We start from the raw sequence: 27,997 nt of genomic DNA, 5'->3' as shown, positions 1-27,997 counted from the left end.
GAAGAGGACTTTCTTCCTAGGCTCAGGGTGGGGTTTGTCTCTTGTCTCATATTTGAAGGATGGGTTCCTGGCCAGGGTCTCTCTCTCCTCCTCGGCTTTGAAGATGGGGGTCTCTGAGCAAAGTTCTTCTCTCTCCTTCAAGGGCTGGAGATCTCAGACAGGAATAATCCCACTTCTCCCCCACTCAGAGAATAGGGTCCCTTTCCATAGGTCTCTTCTTTCTCCTCTTCCCCCCAACCCACAGTGAACACTGTTTTGAATCATCCCCATCATAGATGCTCTAGCACAACTCTGTACCAAACAAGGTCAAACTGAAACAGACTTCACAAGGCGAGCACAGATGGCTGCTGTAAAGTGAACAAGACAAAGTCAGTAACCAGCAACCATATTGCCATGGGGAGTGACCGTCAGCTCTCAGAAGCTGAAGGCAGCTGGCTGGGCCTGCTCAGTATTGAGAGAGAACCCCTCCCAAGGAAAGAAAAGTTGATTTGAACAGATACTGTAGAAGAGTTCAGATTCAGCTTGTTTTATTCCCTGTACTCAGTGTGCCCTGCGTTTTCAGGTTGGTTTATTATTGTAAATTTTGAAATTTTAGTTATTTTTGAAGATTCTGAAACTTTGGCTTCACATTTCAATGGGACTTGTGGAATTTTCACTGTAGATTAGTTTTCATACTTTTTTCAAATATATGACAATAAACCTTCAGTAAATATGAAATATTCTACAGTTTGTTTTTTTGTGCACCTGGCCGATGCTACTATTTCATCTCCTGAGGAACTTCACTCGGCAAATTCTGCTTCCATGTCTCTCCCCACATTTTTAGGAGCAGACTCTTACTGAGTACAGAAGGAAATTCAGCACCATACCAACACAGGCTGTATTCTTTTCCTTACAGTATGAACCAAGTCATCCTGACCTACTATTTTGCAGAACAAATCAACCAATGGAAACAATGATCAATGGAAAGGCCCAATCCAACTCAGACTGACTTCTGTGAGAGTCTTTCCATTGACTTCAATTGGAGCCAAATGAACTCAAAATCAAATTGAACTTGCAGCATGTAGCTCAAGCCAGATCAATATAAACCACACAAAAAGGCAGGAGTGGGACATGCTTCAATTTTGAAAAGATCTTTGTGGCTACCACATCCTATAAGTCTACTCTTTCCACTGTTCCCCAGAGGTGACTTCCAGTTTAAAGAGGGTCCTTATTGTCACAGTAAAAGTACTTCCCCCACTGGCATTAAATCCACATTGACACAGTGGAGTCTTTCACACATCAGTTATTTTGTAATATGGCATTTTGATTGCATTTTACAGGCATTTAAAGCAATGTGAATTTATTGTTTAGCTCCACAGTGTCCTGCAATGACAGAGGTTAGCAGCAGGAATGATTTGGAGTTTCAGGATTCTACCCAATATACGCATTACATTAGTCAGGTACTGGACTTCCCTCATCTTTTTAGTTTGGAAGTAACTCTCTATGTCGGGGAGGCCATGTGGTCCAGTGCCTAAGCTGTTGGCCTAGGAATCAGGAGACAAGAGTTCTAGTCCCAGTCCCAGTTTTGCTGTATGACCTTGAGCAAGTCATTTTGCCTCTCTGTGTCTATTCCCCATCTCATCTATTTACATTATAAACTCTTTGGAGCAGGGATTATCTCCATGTAAGTATAGTAACGAGCACATAGAGCCTCTTGGTGATACTGGAAGACAAAGAATAATCCACAGAAATCATGGGAACTAAATGTTCCATCATCCTGGAGTTGGTACTTATCCACAAACTAGCATCACAGAGAAGACTCATGCATGGGAGGGCAGGGCTGTGTGGGATCCCAGTATCAGCATGTACTGTTGCCTATGTAAAGTGATCAGCACTGAGCAGGACCTGCCTTTTAATTTTTATATTTTTATCATGGGAGAAAACAGAAATTATATGCAGAGAAGTAGAGTAATGAAAGGCTAAGCCTGATGCACTAATCACACATACATCAGGAATGTCAGAGTTAAAGGCCCCTCGGGTATCTGAACCCCTGCCTTCTAATGTGGGAGTATTTAGAGTATTCTGTCGCCACATGGTCACACAGAACAGAGCAACGTGACAAGCTCTTCAGCAAATGGGATGGAATAGAATGAAGAGGAAGGGCTTTTCTCTGTAACTATGGATGCATGGGGGGTAGCATATTGTTTGACTGACTATGCTATTCCCCTGCATTTGAATACTGCTCCTGCAGTATGGTGTAAACAAGGTGAACTGTGGGGGTTGTTTCATGTTAAATAGAAAATTTTCTTTTAAGTGGAAAAACACACACTGTGTGATCAAGACCGATACCTGAGAAGCAGCATTAATGTAGCGGGGGAAGGGGGGGGCGGATTTTAGCCTGATCAAGCAATACACATAAGAATATGAATAGTCCCATTATAATCCATGTTTAAAGTTAGCTTTACTTGCTTAAGTCCTCTGCTGGATGGGGCCATTAATACTAATAGCACAAAAGTGAGGGCTTCAAAGATGCAAGCTTTCCGGTGCTCTGTTGCAAGGGTTCTCAGACTGTGATCTGGAAAACCTTCCCAGCAGTCTAGGTGCACAGGATTTCAGATCACAGCAAGGCGCTGGGAGGGCAGATGGCCACAAGAGGATCTTTCTGTTACAAAGTGGTCTGCAGCATGGAAAGGTTGGAAAACTGGATTCTATTGCATGCTGTTGGGAGGAACAGATCCCTTCCCTATTCTACACACAAAACTATGGCCTGGATTAGCCATGGGGGGATAAAAGAACCATTACAGAAACCAAACAGCAGGGGTCATCCACCCACATAGTCCTTTCATACAATCAACTGAGAGAGGTAATGTAGCTCCCCAGCAGCTAAATCCACATGCTGACCCAACATCCAAGAGTGAATTCAAGGAAACTACCTGGTAACCCGTGGGATGATGCTGTTGTGATAAAGGTAACCCTTCTCAACCACTTCTATATAACATACATGGCCCCAGTTACCATAGTGTCTGAGTGCCTCACAATACCCCTGTGAAGGTGCTCAGATAGTACAGCTATGAGCAGGGCCGGCTCCAGGCACCAGCCCACCAAGCATGTGCTTGGGGCGGCACCTGGAGGGGGGCGGCGCAACGCTCCGGCCCGAGAGCGGGGCAGCGACTGGGCTCGCCGCCCTCCCCGCGGCGCTCCGGCCGCCGGGGAGAGCGGATCCGCAGCGGGCTTGCTGCCCTTCCCCGGCGCTCTGGCCGCCGGGGAGAGCGGAGCCCTGGCCGGGCTCTCCGCCCTCCTCCCAGCACTCCAGCCGGTCGGGGAGAGCGGGGCCCTGGCTGGGCTCGCCGCCCTCCCTCCAGCACTCCAGCCAGTCGGGGAGAGCGGGGCCCCAGCTGGGCTTTGGTGCTCCGGCCGGTCGGGGAAAGCAGGCCCGCTGCCTGGCTTGGCGCCCTCCCCTGCTGTGCTCCGGGGGAGAGAGGGAGGGCGGCGGGAGGTTTTTTTGCCTGGGGCGGCAAAAATGCCAGAGCCGGCCCTGGCTATGAGTGCAATATAAGAACCTATATGGAATAGATAGGGAAGTGCTATTATCCCCATTTTACAGATGGGAACTGAGACACAGTGAGGTTAACTGACATGATCTAGGTCACAAAGGATGTCTGTGGCTACCCAGGGACTTGAATTCAGGTCTCCTGAGTGTTAGGCTAGTGCCTCAACCACTGGACCATCCTTCCTTTATTGCCATCCACTTTTCTCTTCCTCCCACTATCGTCTTTCTCTGCTATTCCTTTTCCTTCTTTCCCTTCACCTCTCCTTCTTCCCACCTCCCTTATCACTCCTCCTTTCTCTGTAGCCAACCTCCCTTCCTTAGGGTTAGATTTCTTTGAAGATTGCAGCTCTACGCTACAACCACTATAAGGCACCATGATATTTCTTACTGGAGCTGGACTGACATTCTATCCAGAAGAGGGCAGCGTTTAAGATGCTACCCAGAGTCCCAGCATATTATAGGTGGGTTTGCTACCACCACTGCCTATTATTAAGGTTGCCTGATACCTCCCATTATCCGACACTGTTTTCAGTTGCTTATACCTTGGTTATGGTTGCCAGAGTTTAACCATTTGGGCTGAAATTTTCCATGCTGGGTTTCTGCCTCTGGTTGATTTTTTTTTTTTTTGGGGGGGGGGGAATGTGTTAGCCAGGCTGGTTCAGCCGTTTCTGAGAATGAGGCTAGGGGTAAATACATTGTTTTTTCAATGTTACAAACATTCTGGCAACCTTTTCTTTGGAAAGTGCTAATGGCCCAATGCTTTGGAACAGGGACTTGAAATTAGGCAGGGAGATGGTCTTTTTTTTTGTCAGGGATGTGCTTTTTGCCAACCCTGTGAAAATCTGCCCACATTTGGCCCAATTATAAGCCTTTGAAAAACTGAAGTTCACACATGCTTAGTAGAGAATTGCTAGAGTTTAGCAGCTGAAATCTCTGAAGATTCTCTCCTCACTGAGCATCCTCTAGCCTCTCATAGCTCCTAGGTCTGATCAGACTGCACATAGAGTGACTGAGCATGCTCCAGCCTAGGGCTGGAAGGGCGAAGCCAGACGCTCACTGCAATAGCTGCTTCTATTTGCTCCAGGCTGGTGTGGGGCTGGGCATTAGAACTGAGAGCAGGGAGCCTGATCACACATGCTGTCAGTAACCCCCGGCTGACATCCTAGCAGTGTGGAGGAGGAAGCCATCTGAATTAAATGCAGAGGGGACAAAAGCTAGACCTAAGTAGTTGTACAGCCGACTGGGGGAGTAGATTGGAACAAGGAGCATGGGGGCAGAGGCTGGCATGGGGGGGTGGAGACTGGGACTGGGAGTCAGGGGGCTGAGACCAACTGTCTGGGTGAGCGGACTAGGTCTGGGAGCAGGGGAGGGGAAGATTGGGACTGGCAGGGCAAGAAGACTGAGAACCAGTGGGGCAGAAGGGACAGGAAACAGATCTGACAAGGAACTGGGATGTGGGGGAAGATCTGGGATTATCTGGGCAAAGAAACTGGGGCAAGGTGCTGAGAGAAATGTGGACCCTGAGATTGGTTGAGAGCCTCGGGAATGAATGGAGATGGGAATGTGGATGTGGACAAGTGATTGGAAGCCAGCGAGAGAAAAAGAGACAGATCAGGGAGCAGAGGAAGGACCTGGGACTGGCTTGGCAAAGAGACTGGGGATGAGATGGGGGTTGCGCTGCAGAGTCCTGGGAATGGCTAGGCAATAAGATTGGGAGCAGGAGATGGGGGGAGATTGAGAGTGACTAAGATGGGGAATCTGGAGGGTTGAGACTACAATTTATTGGGCAAGGAGACTGGGACTGACTAGGTGAGGAGAATGGGACTGGGACAAGGAGCCAGTGGGGGGCTAGAGACAGGACTGGGATAGATTGGAGGAGATGGGGTGAAGCTTGGGGGGAATGGGCAGAAGAATCTGTGCCGACTGGAGCACATTCCCATCCCCAGGCCTTGCTTGGGAAAGAAACCCAAGCCAACATCTGAAACCCACTGGCAAAGTATCTTCCCCCCTCTAATGCTGCTCCACGTAGAAGATAATCTACTATTGCTATCAGTTATTCTATTAGCTCCAGAGGCAGAGATATGTGCGGTTGATATGAAGGTTCCAAGCCTGCTGATGAACTGAATATCATCAGTATGTTGCCACATGATGGAATTTCTGGTTTTCAGTTTGCCTTTTTAAAAACCTAGCAAATTACACACAAAAAAGAACATTACTAAGGCTGCAAAGACAAACACTCAAAAGTTAGGAAATGCCAGAATTAAGGTAGTCCATGAAACCTTAATTTGACCCTCCTGGTGCATATGCATTCTGATACAGTTGACTCTAATCACTGCTCTAGAGCCAAAATGCTTCTGAAATAAATGTAGTCAAACTTTACTAATTCTGGGTCACTGAGAATGAAAATGATGCTTAAAATTGTTGATTGGCTCTAGTTTTCAAGATATGCTATTGGGTCAGTATATACGACCCTTGACTTGGGAATGGCGGAGGATAAGTGAGTTGTAAAGGGAAGGGATCTCAATTTAAACCAGAAATGACTAAAATACACCTGTGACTGGATCTATGAATAAATCTATGACTGGGTTTGGACAGTACTTGCTTTTTAGGCAAAACAATGAATGATGCAATCTGAAGCTGGTATTGCGTCATACATGATATGAATTGCATCATGTTATTCCTAGAAGTCATGGATGATGCAATCATAACAAAGCTTACATCACTCCGCTGAACAAATTGCCCTATATCAGCTCTAGAAATCATACAGTGTCATGCTCTCTTATTTGTCAGTGTTTGATTTTGCAAAGGGACACATTTCTGTTTAGCCAAAGTGAGCAGAGATGCCTCGTACTTGTGTGAACAGTGCAGATACCTTCTGCTATGTTTGTGGTGAAGTGACTTTTGCATCACAAAAGCACAGTATAACCACTATGGTTAAGAAAGCCTATCACCTTTATTTTGGCTGCAAAATTGGAGATCAGGACAAGAGGTGGGTCCCACACATATGCTGTCCATATGAAGGAAACCTATGACAACATGAAACAACTTTTGAGCTGCATAAACTAGGACCAACATCAGTGGCAGCTTTGTGGCAATTTGAAGGTTGTTGCTCTCTTGCTTGGTCTGCAGACTGGATACACAAAGTACTGCTGTTTTCTCTGCGAATGGGATAGTCATGCAAGAGATTCCCACTACATCAAGAAAGATTGGCCACTCCAACAGTCATTGGAGCCTGGGAGGAAAAGTGTTCAGCATCCACCACTTGTTGAATCAAGGAAGATTTTGTTACCACCCTTACACATCAAGCTGGGTCTGATGAAGAACTTTGTCAAGGCCATTGACAAAACACAAGCAGCTTCCAAGTACCTCCGTGGAAAATTTCCAAGGTTAAGTGAAGCTAAGATAAAGGAAGGTGTCTTTGTCGGTCCTCATATTCGTGAACTTCTTTGAGATGATGCATTTGACCATGCACTGCGTGGCAAGGAAAAGACGGCATGGAAAGCCTTCCAGTTAGTGGCAATAAATTTTCTCGGAAACAACAAGGCAGACAACTACAGGTTGTTGGTGGAAAACCTTCTCAAGGCATACAAAAGCCTGGGTTGCAACATGTCACTAAAGATACATTTTTTGCATTGTCATCTAGATTTTTTTTCCACCGAACTGCAGAGCAGTGAGTGACGAGCACGGCGAGCGATTTCACCAGGACATTGCAACAATGGAGAAACGCTATCAGGGCAAATGGAGCCCATCAATGCTTGCAGACTATTGCTGGACAGTTACAAGAAATGCTCCATTTAATGAATACAAGAGACAAGCCAAGAAGCGCCGAGTAGACACTGAATAGGACTAAACTATGTACAGAATAGTTTTTTGCCTTTTGTTTCATACTAAATTTGATTTATATAACCTCTTTGCTGATTTTTAAAGTGTTACATAAACAGGACAGGTGAAATATTATCATGTAAAGCAACCATAAACACATGAAAAGACCTAGGTTTACATTTTATGATTAAAACTCTACTATCTACACAATATACATAGACATAAAATGTAAAAACTTAAATATCTTAGAAACAGAAGCCAATCAGTTGTTTTAATTGTCATATTTGAATTCAGCACATCAAAATACATAATAAATAGCACATTTTATCTCTGAAGCAGACGACTTCTCAAAAACTGTAGACCAGTGTTACATTGTCACATACATACTGTTTTTTCCACAGGATACCTGCCTCTTTCAGTGCACTGGAAGGACCTGTTTTGCGGACGCATCAGGGTTGTGTAGTGAAGTGGACAGTTGTCTGTAGGACCTCATCTCATTTGTTGCAGCATTTGGAAGGTATACACTGAGGGAGGCAGGGGATTTCAGGAAGAGAAAAGAGGGTCTCATAGTTAAGGCAGTTGAATGATGATGCGCTGGAGAACTGGATTCTTTCCCTGCTTCTGCCACAGAATTCCTATGTGATGTTGGGCAAGTCACTTAAACCAAACTTTTCATAAGTGGTCATTAATTGTGTGTTCCTCATTTTCTTGAGACTTGAGACCCTGGGAACTGATTTGTGGAAGTTCGGAGCACTCAAGAGATGCAACTGAAATAACTGGGAGCTCTGCTTTGAACATACAAAGGGCTATATAATACTCTGAAAAATCACATCCTAGATGTCACAGATTGGGCACTCAAAATTAGTGGACACTTTTAATCTCTCTGTGCCTCAGTTCACCATCTGTAAAATGGGGATAATCCTCCCCTCACCTCAAAGGGGTGTTATGAAAATAAATAAATTAATGTTTGTGATGTTACAATAGTGATGAGTGCCATAGAAAAGTCTATGAGGGAATTAATACTTGAGTCATCAGAGCAGGGTTTGAATAGTGTGCAATAAATAAGGTCTAGGGCCACACATTGAACAATGAGCCAAAAACAAAATACTGAATAGCTATTCATTAAGTGAGCACCATCCATCCTTTGCACTGAATGAGGCAGGGTCCTGGGATTTATGTAAGTCTAGTCCAGCCTAGTCAATTATTTTTTGTCAAGGTCCATATTTCTTGGTCAGGGTACAGTCAAGGACCAGACTCCAGAGAAAACAATAAAAAACAATAATAATAAGTAAATAAAAAGCTTTCGGGGTCCATTCAAAAGCACCTGGGGTTCCAGATTTGGCCCACGGTCTGCCTGTTGACTACCCCGATCTCCTGTATATCACAGGCAACCCACACCACCCAGTAGCCGCACATTAAACCCAACAGCCAAAATGAGACCCGTGTTACAGCCCACAGGAGACTAGACTATTATGTGCCCCAGGGAGAGAACAGGAGGGACCGAGGTATATCAGTGCCTGAGCCCCCCACAAAGGCAGGTAAGTGATTAAGTGAGCTATAGCCAGATAATCCTGGCAAATGACCTGTACTCCATTCTGCAGAAGGCGGCAAAAAAACCCTAAGGTCACTGCCAATCTGTCCTAGGGAAATATTCCAGGTCAACCCCACATAGGATGATCAGTTAGATCCTGACTATGTGAACAAGAACCAGCCAATCAAGCACCTGAGAGAGAGAATGCTTGGTGCCACTTCAGAGTACTGGCCCACTCCACCCAATGTCCTATGTCCAGCCTGATGCTTCAGAGGAAGAAGATTTAAAAAACACTTCCTGGGTATATAGCGTGTGGTGGGAGGGACATCCCTTTCTGACCCCGGTAGGGTGACCAGATGTCCCAATTTTATAGGGACAGTTCTGATATTTGGGGCTTTTTCTTATATAGGGTCCTATTACCTCCCACCACCTGTCCCAATTTTTCACACTTGCTGTCTGGTCATCCTAGACCCCGACAGGCAGCCAGCTAAAACCCTGAAGCATGAGCTTTTAGGAACATAAGACATAAACCAGAAGTGAGCCCTAGGCTTCTGAGCCCTGCCCCCATCATCACAAGCAACTTTGTCATACAGTCCCACTCGAACTTTTGAGTGTTCAACTTTGCAATCTTAGTAATGTTCTTTTAACATAGGTTTTTGTGTGTGTAATTAAGAGAGATTTTGGCAAGTCCCTTTGAATTTTACAGGTATTTGAATTAGCCTTGATAGGAGAGCATGTTAGCAAGTCTATAATTTAGGAGTGCTCCTGGATTTCAGCAGCATCAAGGAGTAACATTTTCTATCATCACCAATGGGCTAGGAGACTGCATCCAATCCTAACAGACAACAACCTGACCTCAGTTATACATGCCTTTGTCCACCTCCTGTCTGTACTGTAGCAATGCAGTGTACCTGGACGTGAAACCGTCAGCCTTTAGGAAATGCCAACTAGTACAGAATGTTGCAGCACGTCTCCTAAGCAACGCAAGCTACTGCCAGCACATCAATCCCATCCTCTGCTCTCCACAGAGCGGAAGATCTTGGTCCTTATCTTCAAGATGCTCAATGGCCTGAAGCCAGCATATCACAAAGATCACCTAAGCTCCAGGGTGAAGACCATGGTCGCAGCTGTGCTGCTCAGGCACAATGGAATTTCCTATTTATACCATAAGGCAAAGCTCATCTGAGCAGAAAATAGAGCTCTCTCAGGGACCAGTTTGAGACTGTGGAATTAACTCCCCCCACCAGACATGAAGGACCATCACAGACCTCGCCGTCTTCCACTCCAAGTGCAAGGCGCACTTCTTTAACCTGCTGTTGCTAATATAAACACAGACCAGTGTGTACATGAACCCCCTACACAATTCTTCCTCTGGGGAGAAGATGAGAGAGAATGAACCACAGGTGACAGATGCTAATCATGTCACTTAATGCTCTGCTGGAAGGCACTCAGATATTACATTGATGAGGCAGGGTAAGATCCTATGCAGAAGAGAACAGACATATTTCAACTATTTGAGAGTGTCACATTCTCCCATCTGGTATGATCTTTTCTCTTTGTTCCTTAGTTGAGCAATGCTAATTTTAATGCGACATTTGTGAATGACACTGGTAAATTATTCATGCCAAGTAACCAGTGAAACAAGAACAGTGTACCTGGCATACTACTGAAAACAAATGTAAACTGTGAATGGTGTAATAGGAATGTAATGTGTCAAATCTATGCTTCAGATGCTACAGAAAAGCAATGTTAAAAAAAGACAACCCCAACATTACAATAATAGAATCCATGCATAAAATATTTCAACGTTTTGTATTTACTTTTTTTTAAACCAGCAGTAATATTAAAAATGCTCTGCTCCCAAAAAGAGTGAAAACAAAAATAGACTTGACATATAGTTTTCACAGCATCAGTTTGTAAACCTTCAGGCAGTACATACAGTAGAGGATTAAAATACAGATATTGGCACTGTGTCTAAAAGCAGATGTGTAATTATAAATATCTAACATAGTATTTCAGTGGATTATTATACATGATAAAGAAATTCCGTGATACCCTACATTTAGAGCAAATGGTAGAACCTTCCTATGTATCTCACAGATAAAGCCTGTTTATTATTTCAAAAACATATGGTGAAATCTTGCAGACTGTTTACTAAAAGTGCACTGGTATGCAGCCACTTCCCAGGGTGACTTTGCTGTGTCAGCTAGTGTTAAAAATTCTGTTGCATGGCCACTAAACACACTGCTCACGAAGACAAGAAGGGATGATGAGCTATGCAGCAGGTATAGAAGTTGGCAGGTTCTCATCCTGGGAAATCCCTAAATGTGGGGGTTATTGAGTTTTCATTTGGCTTCATAACGGTCATCTCTTCCTTACTCGGTTCTCAAATCATTCCAAGTCCAACACGCAGCACTGAATTTCCAGTATGACACAGCTCCAAATCCCTGTTAGAATTATGCCCTGGCTGAGTCCTGTTATTCCTTCTGCCAGCAGGCCAGGTTAAGTGAAATGGGATTTGCCAGGTGAGAAAGGTGACAGCTTAGCCTTGGTGACAGCTGACTTCCAAAACTGCCCAGGACACAGTGAAACTAGCTACTAATAATACCACTTCTTTGTGGGCTACAGACAGCCTGCTTCCTAGCAGCATTAATGGCCAATCTTGCCTACACATAGAGCCATTCTGACAGCATATATTGTTCTACTGGATATGGAAGGGTTTGGACCAGATAAGTAAGAGGACCTAATCTAAGCCAAATATTGAAATACCAATGCAGAGATGATTTCACTCATCACTCCATCTTCCACCCCCCATCAGAACTTCATGACAGTAATAGGGGAAAAACTCAAATCCCTTTTTCCAAAAGCAACCACCCCTTTCACACGAGCTATAAAAGGTCTACTAGGTGTTAGCACCATAGTCCTATGACTCAAGCTGTGCTTGTTCTATCCAGTAGGTGGCAGTGGTACGCACTAACCAGTTTATTGAAATATTTCTAATCAGGCTTAAAATTGGAATTCACACCAAGCCTTATGTAACCACAACAGTTTCTATTTACATTATATACTCTAGATCCCTCTCCGCTAGCCTATCTTATTGCCCTTTCAATCACCAGAGCGAGGTCCGTCTGTCCCAGAACAGAAGGATTCTATTTGAGGTTTCCTCCCTGGATGTAGGCCTTAGTCCATAGAGGGCCTTTCACCCCTTCAAAATGTATTCAGGGCTCCCTCCACAGGCACCTCATGTACTAACACATCATGACAGTACTAGATGAGTCTTGCAGATTCCCTTCCCACAATTTGTGCTAACCAAATTAAAGGATGAATGGAGGGATAATTGTGACAGATCTACCAGGGCTGGCTCTGGCTTTTTTGCCGCCCCAGGCAAAAAAGCCTCCTGCCGCCCCCCGTGGGGAGCGCGGCATGGGAGGGCGGCGAGCCCGGCCGCGGCCCCGCTCTCCCCGGCCGGCCAGAGCGCCGGGGGAAGGGCGGTGAGCCCGCCCGCGGTCCCGCTCTCCCCGGCCGGCCAGAGCGCCGGGGGAGGGCGGCACGCCCGGCCGCGGCCCCGCTCTCCCCGGGTGAGCGCCGCCCCAATCACATGCTTGGAGGGCTGGTGCCTGGAGCCGGCCCCGCGATCTACAATCTGTCCAGAACACCTGTTGGATAACCATTTGGAAAAACACCAGACTGGTCTCCTGAAACTCCTTTGTGGAACAACCCTTAATTTCACTTCCTGACAGCAATTCAGATGTCAAGGAATGGCAGGGAGGCTGTTACATTATACAGGTGAATCCAATTATTTGAAATGCCTCCATCAACTTAAGAGCCAGTTTTCTATCTCTAAACACAAGTTTTTAGCAAAGCCTACAAATATGGTTTTGGGTCATTTCCATTTATAGAGCTCTGAATACCTCACCCTTATTCCAAAACAACAGAGAATAAAACTACTGATGTTAAAGCTGCTTCAATTCTAAGGCCCAGATCATCAGAGGTATTTAGGTGCCTAATTCCCATTGAAATCAATGGAAGTTGGGCACCTAAATGAGGATCTGTGCTTAAGTTACTGTCTCTGACACTGCTTCCTGCCTCCCCCATTATTGCTGTCACCGGTGTTTACTTTGCAGGTCTGGCTGGTAGTAGCCCCAGAAAGGTTGACACTTTATTAGAAAATACATTTCAGAGTCTATAGGTGATGAGCTGCACTTTATGCAGAATGCTGCACTCAGCAAAATTAGATGGTGCGACCATTATTTTGGTATTTGTGAATGGCTTGTTTGCCATGGCCCACTATCAGGGATTCTGAGTGTATGCTGGGGGGTTAAACACAAAAGAGTGAAGTGATAACACAGAATCAGCCTAACTTGGAGAGCACACACACAATACAGGGACTGCTTTCACTACCTCCTTTCAAAAGCAGATGGCCAAGTAACCATTTAATGGCCATCCTCCTTGTAGAGCCTAACTAAAGCAGTTCAACAATTTTCAAATGTATTTAAAAAAGGAAAGGAAAGGGAAGGGTGCTTCAAAAAGTGTTTGCAAAATGTCCTTCCTTTTTTCCAACCAGCTCTAATCCTAGCTGGGAGCTGAGCATGCACTGTATGTTATACCCATTCCCCTACCCTTTGTGTGGTGTGTCTATTTCAATTGTAAACTCTTGGGGCAGGGACTGTCTACTAGTCTGTGATGGTGCAGTGCCAAGCACAATGAGTTGGGTCCCCGGCACTACTGTAATAAACATGACTATTAATAATATCCCTACGGATCACAAGAGATCACCTACCAGGAGGTCAGTGTTTCCAGTTTAATTTAGGAAAAAAAACCAACAGACTAGAGGCTGCAGAGAGTGTATGTCAACTGTCATATTGCAGTGGCTTAGCCAGTAGATTTCTGCTCTCTTGAGTGTGTCAATCAAACTTTGCTTGAGGAAACCCTGGTCTGGATTTGCAATCATTCATGCTAGATCAGGTAGTTCTACCACAGGATAGCTCAGATAATTAGATGCAGGGCCGGCTCTAACTTTTTTGCCGCCCCAAGCAAAAAAAAAAAAAAAAAAAAAGAGCACCGCCCCCCTGAAACACCCCTCCTGAGTGCCGCGCCGCCGAAACACCCCCCCAGCGTTGCACTGCCAAAACACACACACCCAGCACTGCGCCGCTCTGCTGAAACACCTCCCCCCGAGCGCCACGCCACTGAAACAGCGCCCCCGAGCGCCACGCCGCCGAAACACCCCCACCCCCGAGTGCTGCACCGCCGAAACAAAAACAACCCACCCCCCCGAGCGCCGCCCGGCCGAAACAAAAACAACAACAAAAAAACCTCAAGCGCCGCCCTGCCGAACCAAAAAAAAACCCCGAGCGCCCCCTGCCACCCCAAGATTGGCCGCCCCTTACAAGGTGCCGCCCCAAGCACGTGCTTGGTCGGCTGGTGCCTGGAGCCGGCCCTGATTACCAATGAGACAAGAATAGGCTTGACAGAATTTGATTTTTATTTTTTATAGTTTTGATGTATAATATCCATGGGTTTTTTTCCTAAGCATTTTTTATTTTTATTGATTTAGCAATTTTGTGACATTATGGGTTTTAAGAATTTTTTTCTGAGTTTTATCTGATTTAAATATTCACAGTTGTGGCAAATTATGTGGGTGTCAGACAAATATTTAATAACAGTAGATGTTGAGTCTAAAAGTTAAAGCTTTATAACCATTAAAATATAAATTGTCAACATCACATATCAAAATATACAAGGTAAATACCCTCAAATGAAATGCTAATAAGTTCCAAAGCAGCATTTTTTTTACTTTGCCGTTCTGTAAATTTTTATCATCATCTATGGAAATATTTTTTCATTGGTTTGTGTGCATACAGTGAAATCTACATTTAATGACATTTACCAATAAAATCTAATCTTTCCAAGCCTAGACATGAGCTACTCTTTTGTGAGTACAGTGAAACCAATTATTTTGCGGTACAGGGGAACCAGTTTATCATTGTCACTACACAAGCTTCTATTTCCTGTTTAGCTGACTGGTATAACAGGTGGCTGCATAGTGGAGAGACATGGATGGGAAAGAACAGACAGGCAAGCAGTGCAAATTAACTTTTATTTTCTTAGCACTGAAGCAAAAGATTCAGATTTAAAGAGCAGGAGTAAATGAAAACTCCTCAGCAACTCTCCTCTATTTGTTCCACATTCATCATCAAGCCAGGGCCAGCTCCAGCTTTTTTGCCACCCCAAGTGGTGAAAAAAAAAGAAAAAGTTGATTGAGCCGCCGCCGAAAGCGGAGCGATTGACCTGCTGTCGAAGTGCCGCCGAGGACTAGAAGTGGAGCGATTGAGTTGCTGCCGAAGTGCCGCCGAAGAAGAGCGAGACCGAAGGACCTGCCACCAAATTGCCACTGCAGACCAGGACGTGCCACCCCAGTAACATACGGAGTGCTGCCCCAGGCACCTGCTTCCTTCATTGTGCCTGGAGCCGGCCCTGCATCAGGCAAAACTATTATTTTATTTTCTAGATATGGTGCTTTCCTAGCACTTGCCTTGTTCTTTTATATACTGTAGCGGAACATTTCCAGTCACTGAAACAGACTGATCACATGCGTTTCGTGCAGCTGGGCCTGTCAGTAGGTGGGCTGTTAAAGCATTGCACTCAGCTTGGTTTCAAATAGGACACTGCCATCTTGAAATCTAACCTAATGCAAAAAATAAATTACAAAGGTACAACAGCTGCTCACGCAAAGCACCCTGCTAATTGGTGTCTTTTTATATCCACATTTGCCTATTTTTAAAAATGTATTTCTTTTTCCTGTTCCTCTGGGGAAAACCCATAAGTACAATCACAGGAAAAAAACAACCCACACATAGCTTTATCAATCGCACAAGGTAAATAAACTGAGAAAAGATAGAAACAATATTTTTACTTAGTCTCTCAGTTCTTCTAATCAGAGTGCATGTTTAGTTGTATTTTAACCTGCATTGACTGACAGGACAGTAATCGCTAGCACACAAACGTTTGTTTCTCATCATGTTTACCCCTAGGCTGCACAACTAGTAACAAATGTATGTCCTGGAAGCTGAAAGTCAGACAGAATTTACTTTAAAAGGCAGCCAGGGAGGGAATGAGGGAGGGAATTTTTGGATCAACCACTGTTTGGGACTGGGCCATCTTAAAGCCAGTTGGACCTGTAAGAGAGAGGTTCACCCAGGTCTCATGAAGACCTTTCCCACCAATGTGAGCAAAGGACATAGTCTGAAAATCCTCATTCTAATTACAGAGGAAAACCCCTCTGGAGTCCGATAAGTGTCTGAGCAATAGAAAAGCGCCAGGCATGGGATAGTTATTCTATTTTTTTGCTCACCTTTCTGATTTGATGGATGAAAACAGAATGTTGCCCAGATACCATCACATTGGCTTAGGTGTACAGACTGAGCGGCAAGTTATTTGGTTTCCAGCCAAACTGAGGATACCACCATGCAAAGCCATACTTCTTCAGAGATGCCAAATCAGCAGATGATTTATTATAAAGTAATGAGACAAACTCGATCCTGGAAAGAGGAGTCTCAGATACTTATTCAAAGCTGGGAATACACTGAGCCCCTTTTCTCTTCTATGGTGTAATGGCATAGGGCCATCATTAGGATAGATAGGTTAAGAATCAATGCAGTCTGTATCCTTAAGGCAAGTCAGCCTTATGTGAGACAACAGGTTCAAGTACTTGGAAACTATTGTGACATAATTAATGGTTAAGTAAGATCCCGTTGGTACTTTGCCCAGTATGTCCTCCCCTCTGGCTACAAAGCTGTACAGAGCTTGAATTCAGCTAGCCATTCACAAATGTTTGAGATTCCCTAGGGAAAGTTCTGTTTTGTTCTGGCTGTTCTTGGCTAATAGCATTTGTTTACGATACATATTTAAGCCTTCTATAGGGGATCTCTCCAGAGGTAACAAAGCACCAAATACAGACCAACAACAGTCTAAGGCCTGGTCTACACTGGGGGCGGGGGGAAAATCGATCTAAGTTACGCAATTTCAGCTATGTGAATAACGTAGCTGAAGTCGACGTACTTAGATCGACTTACCGTGGTGTCTTCACCACGGTGAGTCGACTGCTGCCGCTCCCCCGTCGACTCCACCTGCGCCTCTCATGGTGGTGGAGTACAGGAGTCAACGGGAGAGTGCTCGGGGATCAATTTATCGTGTGTAGACTAGACGCAATAAATCGATCCCTGCTGGATCGATCACTGCCCGCCGATCCAGCGGGTAGTGTAGACATACCCTTATAGGAGAACAGGCCATCCCAAACACACAGCCAGATATCATCGAAATATCTGCCACCAGGGCAGTCCTGTTAGGTAACTGGTGTTAAGGCTGTGGAAAAGAGGTGGAGTGGGTAATAGGTGCTAAAACAAGGCAAAAGCCCCAAATCCAGTCATCAAGACCAGACCAGTTGAAATAGATGACATATGCAGTGCACACTAAACTCGGGCTCTGACTCAGGTTTGAGCCCAAGCCCCAGTTTCATCCACACACAAATCAGTCTGACTCAGGTCAGCATGCACTCAGGACTCGGGTCCTAGGACCTTACTAGGGGGGTTGGTCAGAGCTTGAGTCTGTACCCAAGTCAGAAGGTCTGTGTAGTGCAGCATGGATGCATTAGCACGGCTGTGAGACATGGGTCCAGCAATTGGAAGCTTAAGTTTACAAGACAGTGTGGACACTCAAGCAGGGTTTGGAAACAGAGATTCCACAGACCTAGGTATGCCTTCCCTGGGAGGGAGTTGTATACCTCAGGATCCTCTATTGAATGAGACCCACTGCTGGTCCTGAACAGACTTAAGAACTCATTGCAGAGTTACCTCATCTGAATAACTGCCAGGCAATGAAATGTAGGATAATAAAGCACTGAAGTATCTTGGGCCCTAGAGGTTTATAGCATGCTGAGATTAGGAAAACATGCAGTGTTTTAAGACTGTCTAGATTTAAAAGTCTAGTGTAGACCAGGCAGTTTATATTTTAATCATATGCTTAGCTGAGCAAGATAAATCTACACGTTCTAAAAACACACCTTTAAATCCTAATCTAGACAAAGTTTTAGCAATGTATTTTAACTATCAGTATGTTAAACAGCACTTCCCAACTAATATCAAAAGGGCAGTCATGTTGAAAAAAAAAGAGTTGGCTGGTTGTGATCAGACCTAGGCTCCCTGCTAAAACACAGTCTATTCTCCAAGTCCAGACACAGCTTAAGACTCTGAACTGTAGCCTTTGCTGCAGTAGCAGTTAGCATAATTTTTGCTTATGACTGTTGTATTGATTTTGATAGAATAAATGGGCCCAGAGAGTCCTTGACCATGTCATTGTACAACTTTAAATAGTTCAGCAAGGCTCAAGGTTTTGAGTACAGACATCTTGGCCTGCTTAATATTATGGCAAAAACCACTAAAAAATCCATGCCCAACTTTGGCAATGTATTGATCAGGACACACAAGGCAAGGGGTGATGAGCAGAATAGTCCATCCTCACATTATTTTATTCACCAATCAGGCTTAATTTATGACCCGCCAATTTTTGGTCCACTGATTTCCAGTTTCCCACTCCTTTGTTTACCAGGCACAATCTCAGCACAGTCCATGAGTTATATCAGTAGCCCTTTTTGTTTGGGCTAATTCAGTCTGTGTCCGTGTTCATACCTTTTCCCATCACTGTTCATTGTTATGTAGTGTTCCAATCACCTATAAACCGTTAGCTGCCTTTCCACAGTTAGACGCACAATTGGGACAGGCCAGCGATCTCCCATTATTACAGCAGGGGACACACAGCAGACTCCCTTAATCCTATCCCAAATAAGCAGACACATTTGGCTACTTCTGCAGCCTCCAGAATGGCCTGAGAGCACTCGTTAACCCTGTGACAAAGGTGCAGAGGACCAAGGTGGAGGGCCAAGTTACTGGATAAGCCAGACACTGATAGCCACTTTTGATCACTGCAAGCAAGGTAGGGCAGCCTCTGCACCCATCTTACCAAACACAGCCATACTCCAGGCTCACACAATCTCTTCCTTCCTCTCCTTCAGTCTTAATGAGCCGAGCTTTCCAACCTCTCAGCCACATGAAAATATCAGCTGAATCATCAGATAGTCCATAATGGGGCAAAGAGGAAGTGCAGCTCTGACACATGAGTAGGTAGAACACTGCACACTGGCAGATGTGACTGCAGCCAAGAGGGGTAAAACCAGATAAAGAAACATTAAGAAAATCATTCACTGAAAGCAAGTGAAACGCCATGGGGCTGAGGTCTAGAATCAAGATGCTCAGGGCATGAAAAACAATTTTTTGTCCAGGAGGAAATCAGCAAGCAGCTCTAAAAGGGAGCATGAAAACTCCAGCAAGTAGGTGCAGGATGAAACTAGTGCAGTCAGAGCTAGTCCGTCTAGGCTGTTTTATACCCTTCATTGAGCATCAGCTTTCTAAGGAATACAGCATGCAGAGCTGGCTTGAGAGTCTACTTTTATTAGGTGTTGGAGTAAAAATGGACTTAGCAGGCTGGTTTGATTTAACTGTGTTGGAAATTATAAGTAGGGTGACCAGATAGCAAGTGTGAAAAATCAGGACAGAGGGGAGTCTTATATAAGACAAAGCCCCTAATTTTGAGACATCTGGTCACCCTAATTATAAGCAAGCAGTTCCCAAACTTGCCTTTTGTATTTATTTGCTCTCACACTGAGCAGAGGTGCCTGCTGTCTGAACACTGCATTAATTCTGTATTCTGGGTCCTTTTGTTTTTACCAACTCGTTTCAGGCAGGAGTATCGTCCATGGACTGGAGCCAAGCCGTCAAAGCCCATAAAGACAAAGCAAGGCTTCATTATTCCAGAAGATCATTTTGTGCAAGAGACTAGCTACAGGGCAGATTTTAAGGTAATTATACTTTTTTACAAACCCTGGAGGCCTTTTGAAGAGACCCCAAAGAAAATTCCATACCCCTTACATATTACCAATGCATTGTGGTTAGAAATGAAACCATGACTTGAGCAAATGCTCTTCCCTCAATACACATCAGTCACCTCTTGTTTTCAGAGATACCTAGCAGAGGGTCTTCATAACTTTTAATTCAATGCTAAGGACAAGATTTTAAACTACATAGGAGTCAGGAAGTTCAAAATTATGGTTCCCACAGTAATCTTGACTGAGACATCTTCTTGGTCCGAAGTATTGTGTTACTGTATACAATCAATTTAATACCATCTGTACATGTGCAGTGTGGTCAAATTATGCTAATAATGATGTTAATTGTGTTATCTGTTAATGTTAGGGGTTGCTGTGACGCACCTCTAACTTTGAACCTCCTGATTTGTGCATTTAAAATCTCAACCCTAACATTAACACTGCATTGTGTGCACAAACCTATGTTTGTAGGTATGCATGAGAGTGACTGTGGCCACTGGGGCCACCACCAAATAAATAAATAAATAAATAGAACTGAGCATCTATCGACAGAGATAGAGACTTCAGTCTCCAGCAATATCAAGATACCTGTTCTAAGCAGGGAGTAAATATGCATAGAAGCTGGGATCCTAGAAGTGTTAGATTCCCTGAGCGTTTTCATCCTGTTTATAAGGCACTGTACTATGCTATATAACAAGCTTAAGCTTCCTTGCCGACAAAGCAATTCCAAGGGATGCTGAAAAACCTACAAGTAAATATTCTCTCTCTGTTCGGGACTTTTCCTAAGTCTCTCCTTAAATGTGCAAGGCAAACAGCATCCCACCAACTGAGAACGGATTACATGTGAGCAATACCCTACCCTGCAGCCTTCTGCAATGCTGAAGCTGCAAAGCTGGCCACAAGCTGCACCATCGACCTTGAACAGTAGGTGGACATGGTCTAACCAGCAAGACAGCCTCAACACTGCTGCAAGGCAAACCCATGCCGTCAACTTCCCTCTCTCCCGTTTGCTCTGAGGGGTATAGGAAGGTTTCCTCTGGTTTCTGTGGTGCGGCAAAATGGGAAGGACCAGTGATGCAGACGTATTAAAATGATACATTTTAAGGCTGGAATCCCTTCCATCTCACAGATGGGAGAAGATGAAGTTACTTTTTTCCTGTTCACCAAAAAGTCCTCCCTCCACGAAGCCTTGAGCTTAGAGAAGCCCCAACAACTAGAACTAGAATTAAAAGCCAAGGAGCTTGGAAAAAGAAATTTCAACTTCAAAAATCTGCTCTGTGTTTTATTTCTGTAGGAGGCCTAGATCCATATTTCATCCATTGCTGTCGCATTCAAATACAACCAGCATTGGCCATAAACTTGAGACACTGGCCATACAGCAACAGCATGTAGAGAAATCTAAACCTGGCAGAGGTGGTAGGGGTGCCACGAAGCAGTGCGGCAGGGCTTACATCTATGTCTGCTCTTCTGCTGAGTCCCCTGGCACGGTGACATCTGATCATCTTAAACACAAAGTGGACCCAAGCAGATCTCTGTACGGCTCTCTCTCCCTTTCTGCCATTTGAAGAAGGGTAATTTGGGAAGCTAGGTGAAGAAATGGCTGTGCAACGTTGCAGAATCCAGCCCTGGCCACAGAATTGCTCTCCAACTTTGATTAAAAGTAAATAAATACATTTGTTTCTAGCCCTAATCATTGCAAAGAAAGCCTTCCAACTGTGAACCCAATTAAATAACTGCAGTGGGGTCTCCCTGGTGGTGACTGTCCCATTCATCTCCAGGGGATGTGAACTTAGAAATCAAATGGGGGCAATTTAAATGTCAACACTTAACCATTTCACTGCGGATTACTTTAACAGGAACATACAGCTAATGTGCTTATCCTTTAATCGCAAATTGCCTTCTCCTTCTCCTTTCTGAGCCGCTAAACTTCCAGCTTGCTTCAGACAATCCCTGCAGTGCAGTTATATGTTTGCAGTACAAAATTCTGTAGCACATTGAAAATGACAAATGTAGGAACAGCATAAAATTGAATTTAATATCAAGTCCACACCAGGGACACGGTACTGCTTGCATTATTCATTTTCATATTTAATTCAAGAGCAGCCTCCAGCCCTTTAAAAACTTACTTGAAGCTGCCACTGAATCTCCAGTCTGTTGCACTGGGGTGCTGCAGAATGAACAGGCATTTCAGCAGAATTTAGGTCAAATTGGACATGGGAGTACAAGGAGCCTGGACTACAGAATCTGTCAGAATAGCAGGCACATGGTACCACAGGAAGCACTGTCATCACAAGGGGCTGTGCTATCAATGATTGAGGGGAAAAGAGAAGAAAGCATTACGGCTGAGCACCACAGACTGTTGATTTTCCCTAGCAAGAGAGAAGAGAAGAGAACAGTGCACAATACGAAGGCTAAGATTTTCAAAGCCACCTGGAGGATTTGGACTTCCAGTTTCCACTAATTAGCTGATTCCATATCCCGATCCTTGCTGAATTAGACTACCTTGTGCTTTGCTGAGAACCCGATTGAAGCTGAAACAATTTACCAACTCCCAAAACATTTCATGGGAAGTTGAGCAGGCTTGAAAAGATCTCAGCCTAAAATGTCAAATAAAGTTGTGTTAGCGTCAGTCCTGTTCTCAGCAAAGTACAAAGTGTTTCAATACAGCCAAACTTTTTTTGGAAGGGAGAAGCAATGTCTGGGATGTGGTATCAGCAGTAGGACTCAAAGAGATTAAAGAAGAGCAAAAACAAGTGGATGTGGAATCCACAAAGAACTCTCCAAATGAATATTAGAGTAGTTTGCCTTGTTTGAGCCTTTCATAAACCAGAGTTAAAACTCATGGTGTGTTTGAATATTAAACTTTGGCCACAGCTTGTGTGATCCTCACCAGACATTATTACAAGAGTTGACATTCTTATGGAATGCAAAGATAAAGGGTCATAAGTTGCTAAACTGGAGAATTCTGGGCCTGCTGAAAGAGGAAAGAGATGGACAGAGACAGCAGGATTGTAGAGGGGGGAAAAGACCACTTAGAATCTCCCTGCCTGCAAGCATAGGTTATAATACTCAAACAGAGCACAGAGCTGACCAAAATGTTGCAGTGAAACAAAAAAGAACTTCCAGTGCTTCCACGTGACCTATGGATGCCACGGGCTGCCGTGGAAGAGACCAGTTACAGACTCAAAACAGCACTTACTCCAGTCATAGGCGCCAACTGCATGGGTGCTCCAGGAAAAAAATTAGTGGGTGCTTAATACCCACCGGCAGTCAACTTCCCTCTCCCCCAGTGCCTCTCGCCCGCCGCGGCTACGCTGATCAACTCCCTCTCCCCCCTCCCCAGCGCCTCCTGCAATGAGCTGTTCCACAGCATGCAGGAGGCGCTGGGAAGGAGGGGGAGGAGCGGGGCTGGGGCACACTTGGGGAAAGGGGTGGAGAAGGGGTGAGGGTGGGGCCTTGGGGAAAGGGGCAGAGCGAGGATGGGGTCGAGGGTGGAGCAGGAACAGGGTCAAGGGCAGAGCGGGGACGGGAAAAGGTGGGACAGGCTGGGGGCTTAGAGGAAGGGGAGGAGTGGGGGCAGGGCCTGGGACGGGGGGGGGTGAGCACCCCCAGGTAGAGGGGAAGTCAGCATCAATAACTTCAGTTATTGATCTGAGGCAAAGATAAAATCTGAAACACATATGCATAGAGAGAAACCACCAAAGGCACAAAATATTGGCAGTAATGGCCCTGTCTCCCAGAACAGCAGAGTACAGAGGCTTTTCTATCATACCCAGCAAAGCAAACAGCATTACTGTGAGGAAAGCAATAGGTTGGCATGAAGATGCTGCTTGGAAACAGCTAGATCAGACAGAGTGAAGATACATTTTGAAGTCACTCGTGTTTACTCAGCCATAGTAGAGCTTTAAAAACCATTCAGGCTTTTCCTTTTGCCCAAGCCCCGGCTTGGTTACACGTGTGTGATTCGGTAACAGCCATATGGGGTCAAACCAATGGGTACATCTAGTCTACTGGCTTGTGCCAGATGCTTCAGAAAGAATTAACAGAACAGGGCAATTATTGAGTGATTCATCCCATCATCCAGTCCCAGCTTCTGGCAGTCAGAGGCTTAGGGACACCCAGAGAATGGGGTTGCATCCCTGACCATCTTGGCTAACAGTTATAGAATCAGAGAAGATTAGGGTTGGAAGAGACCTCAGGAGTTCATCTAGTCCAATCCCCTGCTCAAAACAGGACCAACCCCAACTAAATCATTGATGGCCCTATCCTCCATGAACTTGTCTAGCTCCTTTTTGAACCCAGTTATACTTTTGACCTTCACAATATCTCCTAGCAATGAGTTCCACAAGTTGTTTTACAATAACCTGTACGTAGGATTTAGCTAGGGTTTTCCAGCTGTTGATCTCCACAGTGGCTTTGTTTGTGATATTATTCTGTTCACCAACATTTAAGACTCATCCCCAGAGGAATGCGGGGGGAAAAAAAACAGATCAATAGCTAATTTCCTTTTTTCCATGTCCTGTTCTTATGGCCTTGCTCCTCTTCCTCACTCCTCCAGCAGTACTGTTAGAGTAATTAGGACCAAACAAAACTTACATAGCTGGCCTCAAGCATAACTATCTTCTGAAGCCTGGGCAGAAGACACAAGTAAAGACAATTCCATTTAAATTCAGTTAGTCTCTTATTATGCTAAGAGACAGGCTCTTTAGCTACCCTGCGTCAGTAGGTACCATTTGTTCACCACAGTGCTACACTTAGGGTGAAATCCTGGCTCCATTGAAGTCAATAGGAATTTTGCTCTGGAGTCATCTCTGCCATCTCTCTCACAGTCCCTACTTGAAGAGCATACAGAATATTCAGTATAGTTAACTTTTCTTCCTGAATGCTGCATGTATGTGCCCAGATTGCAATACATACAGTACACTTGCTATTCCATAAAGCACTGAGCTCAGACATTTTTAGAGAGGTTTCTTGTTCGTGTCCTCCAAGCAGTTCAGACTTTGCACCATGCAGATCTCTCCTCCAGTCTCTTACTTTAATCAATCACTAGTCCCGTGGTGTCTTTGCCTTTATGTTTGTGTGAAACAAATGTTAGCAAGGATTTGTGAAAGGGTCAGCAGTTCACTCTGTGCACATTGACTGGGAATCCATTAGCAACCTGCCAGCAAGAATCACTCAAACATGCTTGTCTTGCTATTGTAGACAGCACCTCCAGTCCTACCTGCACCTTAACCTTTAACTGTGTTGAAGGACCCAGTTACAACGAAGCAGCCCATCCAAACTGTTCTGGTCTTGCAGTGTGGATCTGATTGAACGGATTTTTTACAGTGCCCTGGAACTGTGCTATAAAAATGGTTCAGTCTCATCTACAGTTCCAGACCAACCTGTGTCAGGGGACTATTGTATGACACCGTCCTCCGACGTGTTTTATTTTACAGTGGAGAGGAGACCAGAGACATTTGGGCCAAGAACCCACATGATTACTGTACCCAGAAGTGGTGCTAATGCATATTATTTCCCCCTTTAGATTCCAGAAGCGAAGACCAAGTTTTCCCCCAACCCTTCTGCGGTTTTCCAGGCTCCTTCCCGTATCCTCAACGTGTGAACTTGGATCCAGTTCACGTTCAGGCAGCTTAAATGTGGGTTGTTTGTAAAAATGTCCTGCTATGCAACTTTCATGCAGGGTGTTAAGATCAAAGAGACAATATCAAAAGCAGCTACAGTGAGTAATGATATATGCATAATATCTGTGAATACACAAATCGCAAAGCACTTGATTTGGAACTGGCAAAACAGACTGCAAGGGATGACCTAGTTTTTGTAGAACCAGGCTCATTACTATGCCAGCTGGTATCACATTAAGAGATTGACTTTGGGCAGCAAAGACAGTATTGCAGATAATGCCACTACACTTAGCTGCATTGGGGGGACGAAGGGGGGGGGGGGGGGAATCACAAATGGAAATAACTAAAGACAGTGCTATCTAACAGACCTGTCTACAGTAGGTCAGTGAAAGAGCTGGTGAATGACCCAAGCTGACTTTTGAACTTTTTTTTTTTTTTTTTTTTTTTAAAGTTTGAAATAAACAAGCAAGCATCTCACACATACATTGAAATACTACACCAAATGGTGTAGCATCCGTGACTGGCATTGATTTCAGTGGTGTTTTAGAAGTCTTTTGGCATGATGATACTCTTTTTAAAAGAAAATCAGACAAAAAGTCACTGGGGCTTCATGGCTGAAAGCTGAATATTTCAAAGTTGGAAAGCCACCTTAGGTGGAGTTTGAATTTCTGAAGAATAAACAACAATAGCATGAGAGAGAATCAAGAAAGTCCTGTCAAACAACGCCTCAACTTGGCTCTTGGCTGACAGCAAACTCACTAGGTCAGCTCAGATAACTACTGTGGATTGTATGGGCCAGAAACTAAAATGTTTATGGATGTAAATTGTAATGGTCATGCTTAAGGTGTATGTATATAGCGTACATGGATTTTGCATAATGGAATCTGAAGATTCTTTAATAAAAGGATATACTTAGACTTTTATTAAATGTTAACTCTTTGCTTATGCAAGATGAAAAATATATTGCCTTGAAAATCTTGAATTATTGCCTGTATATTGGTAATGCTAGTGCTAAAAATAACCAGAGATGAATGTTACATGGATACTCTATTTTAAAAAAAAGTAGAATGTAAGTCATACCTTCATTTTTAAAGATGGACCATTTTAAATTTAATTATTCTAAAGATTACCTTTTTTAAAAGATAACTGATGTGGATTTAACTTTTACTCATTCTGTTTTAATAAACCATTTCCTATTGCTCGTTCATCAAGATTGTGATAAACTTAGAGTTTTTATCTAACGGGTTTATGCAATATAATTCATCTATTTCTAATTTAACATTTTTCCTAATTTTCTTCTGAAAATGTCACAGAGAAAAAAGTTATAGTTTGTGTGTTAGAAATTTGTCTATTAGAATGAAAGGAATTGTTACCCTCAAACTTGAACAGTAATCAGTTATTCATTCATCTGTAATGAAAGTGACTTTGATAAAATGGGAAGTTACAGAAATTTTCTCTTAACCTTTTCCCAGCTCAAGTCAAAGGCTGGTTTAATGATCCTTTGGACTATACAAACACACTCACATTGCCAGTCATCTCCGTAAAAGCGATTCTTGAACTGGGGGCTGGTGGACTATATTTGAAATTTACCTAGAAGGTACAATGCATTATATAGGGATTTAAGGGAGCCACTTCCATTAAAACTGGTACGATTGAGCCACTAAGACTCAACCATGAGTAAAGCTAATATGCCCATTAATGTGGGTTTCTTTGGGATGGGGGATGAAATTTCTTGCACTCTTCAGATTTTATGTTGGGACTTATTGTCTGATGAATTTGCAGTATTTAACATCAGTACTTGCAGAAAAAAATCGATATTATATATAATTTATTTATTTATTTATTGGGGTGGGGGGAGAAGAGAGAGAATAATAATTTTTTCTGGAAACTGATTGAAATATTCCAAACTGCACTAAATGTTTTGCATGTTAAATGTTTCTAAGGCAAAAAAATGTATAATCTGCTTGATTAATCTGTTTATAAAGTTTTTAACAGTTCAGTTTCAACAGTTCAGTTAATTTCACTCTTGGATTTTACTATTAGCAAAAAAACCCAACACATACTGCCTACTCAGTTTCTTTTCTTAATTTACTATATTTCTACAAAACAGTTGTAAACAAACTGGTAATACATGAAGCTTGTATTTTATCAAATGGACTGAAAGTTAATTTAATAAAATGTATTTTGGCTACTGGTTCTTTTTCTAATCTTAATTTTGATGTAAAACATAGCATTGCACATTGACCTTCAACAAAAAGATCTGTAACTATTTTTGTGTAGCTGTGTATTTAGACACACACTGGTCCAGAAGACAGTCACACTAGGCTGTCTCCTAAATCACTCAAAACAAAGAGAGAAGTCCAAAATAATAGAACTGAGCTGCCTTCCTAGAACAACGACACTGAGTATTAGACTGGTTGAGAGAGGTGGAATCACTCAGTCGATGTTATCATTGTCTTTGGATGCTGCAGTTTATCAGACTGGGAAAGATTAAAAAAAATCCTGCACCACATCATCAGAACCCCTCAGAAATCCTCAAGGGGAAAAGAAAG

General features: G+C 43.8%; 1 protein-coding gene across 1 annotated transcript in view; it reads left to right on the top strand.

Moving 5' to 3' along the window:
- Positions 1 to 27,636, top strand: part of MAP6D1 (MAP6 domain containing 1) — a 32,284-nt gene extending 4,648 nt beyond the window's left edge. The window contains exons 2-3 of the mRNA XM_054039561.1: positions 19,677 to 19,794; positions 25,349 to 27,636. Coding sequence (XP_053895536.1) covers positions 19,677 to 19,794; positions 25,349 to 25,426 — 196 coding nt within the window. The 3' untranslated portion in view covers positions 25,427 to 27,636. The remainder of the gene's footprint in view (positions 1 to 19,676; positions 19,795 to 25,348) is intronic.
- Positions 27,637 to 27,997: the final 361 nt, after the last annotated feature.

The sequence above is a fragment of the Malaclemys terrapin genome, chromosome 9 (assembly GCF_027887155.1).
Source record: "Malaclemys terrapin pileata isolate rMalTer1 chromosome 9, rMalTer1.hap1, whole genome shotgun sequence".
Classification (NCBI taxonomy): Eukaryota; Metazoa; Chordata; order Testudines; family Emydidae; genus Malaclemys; species Malaclemys terrapin.
Note: the sequence above shows the minus strand (reverse complement) of the source record. Positions and strands in the feature narration are given on the sequence as shown.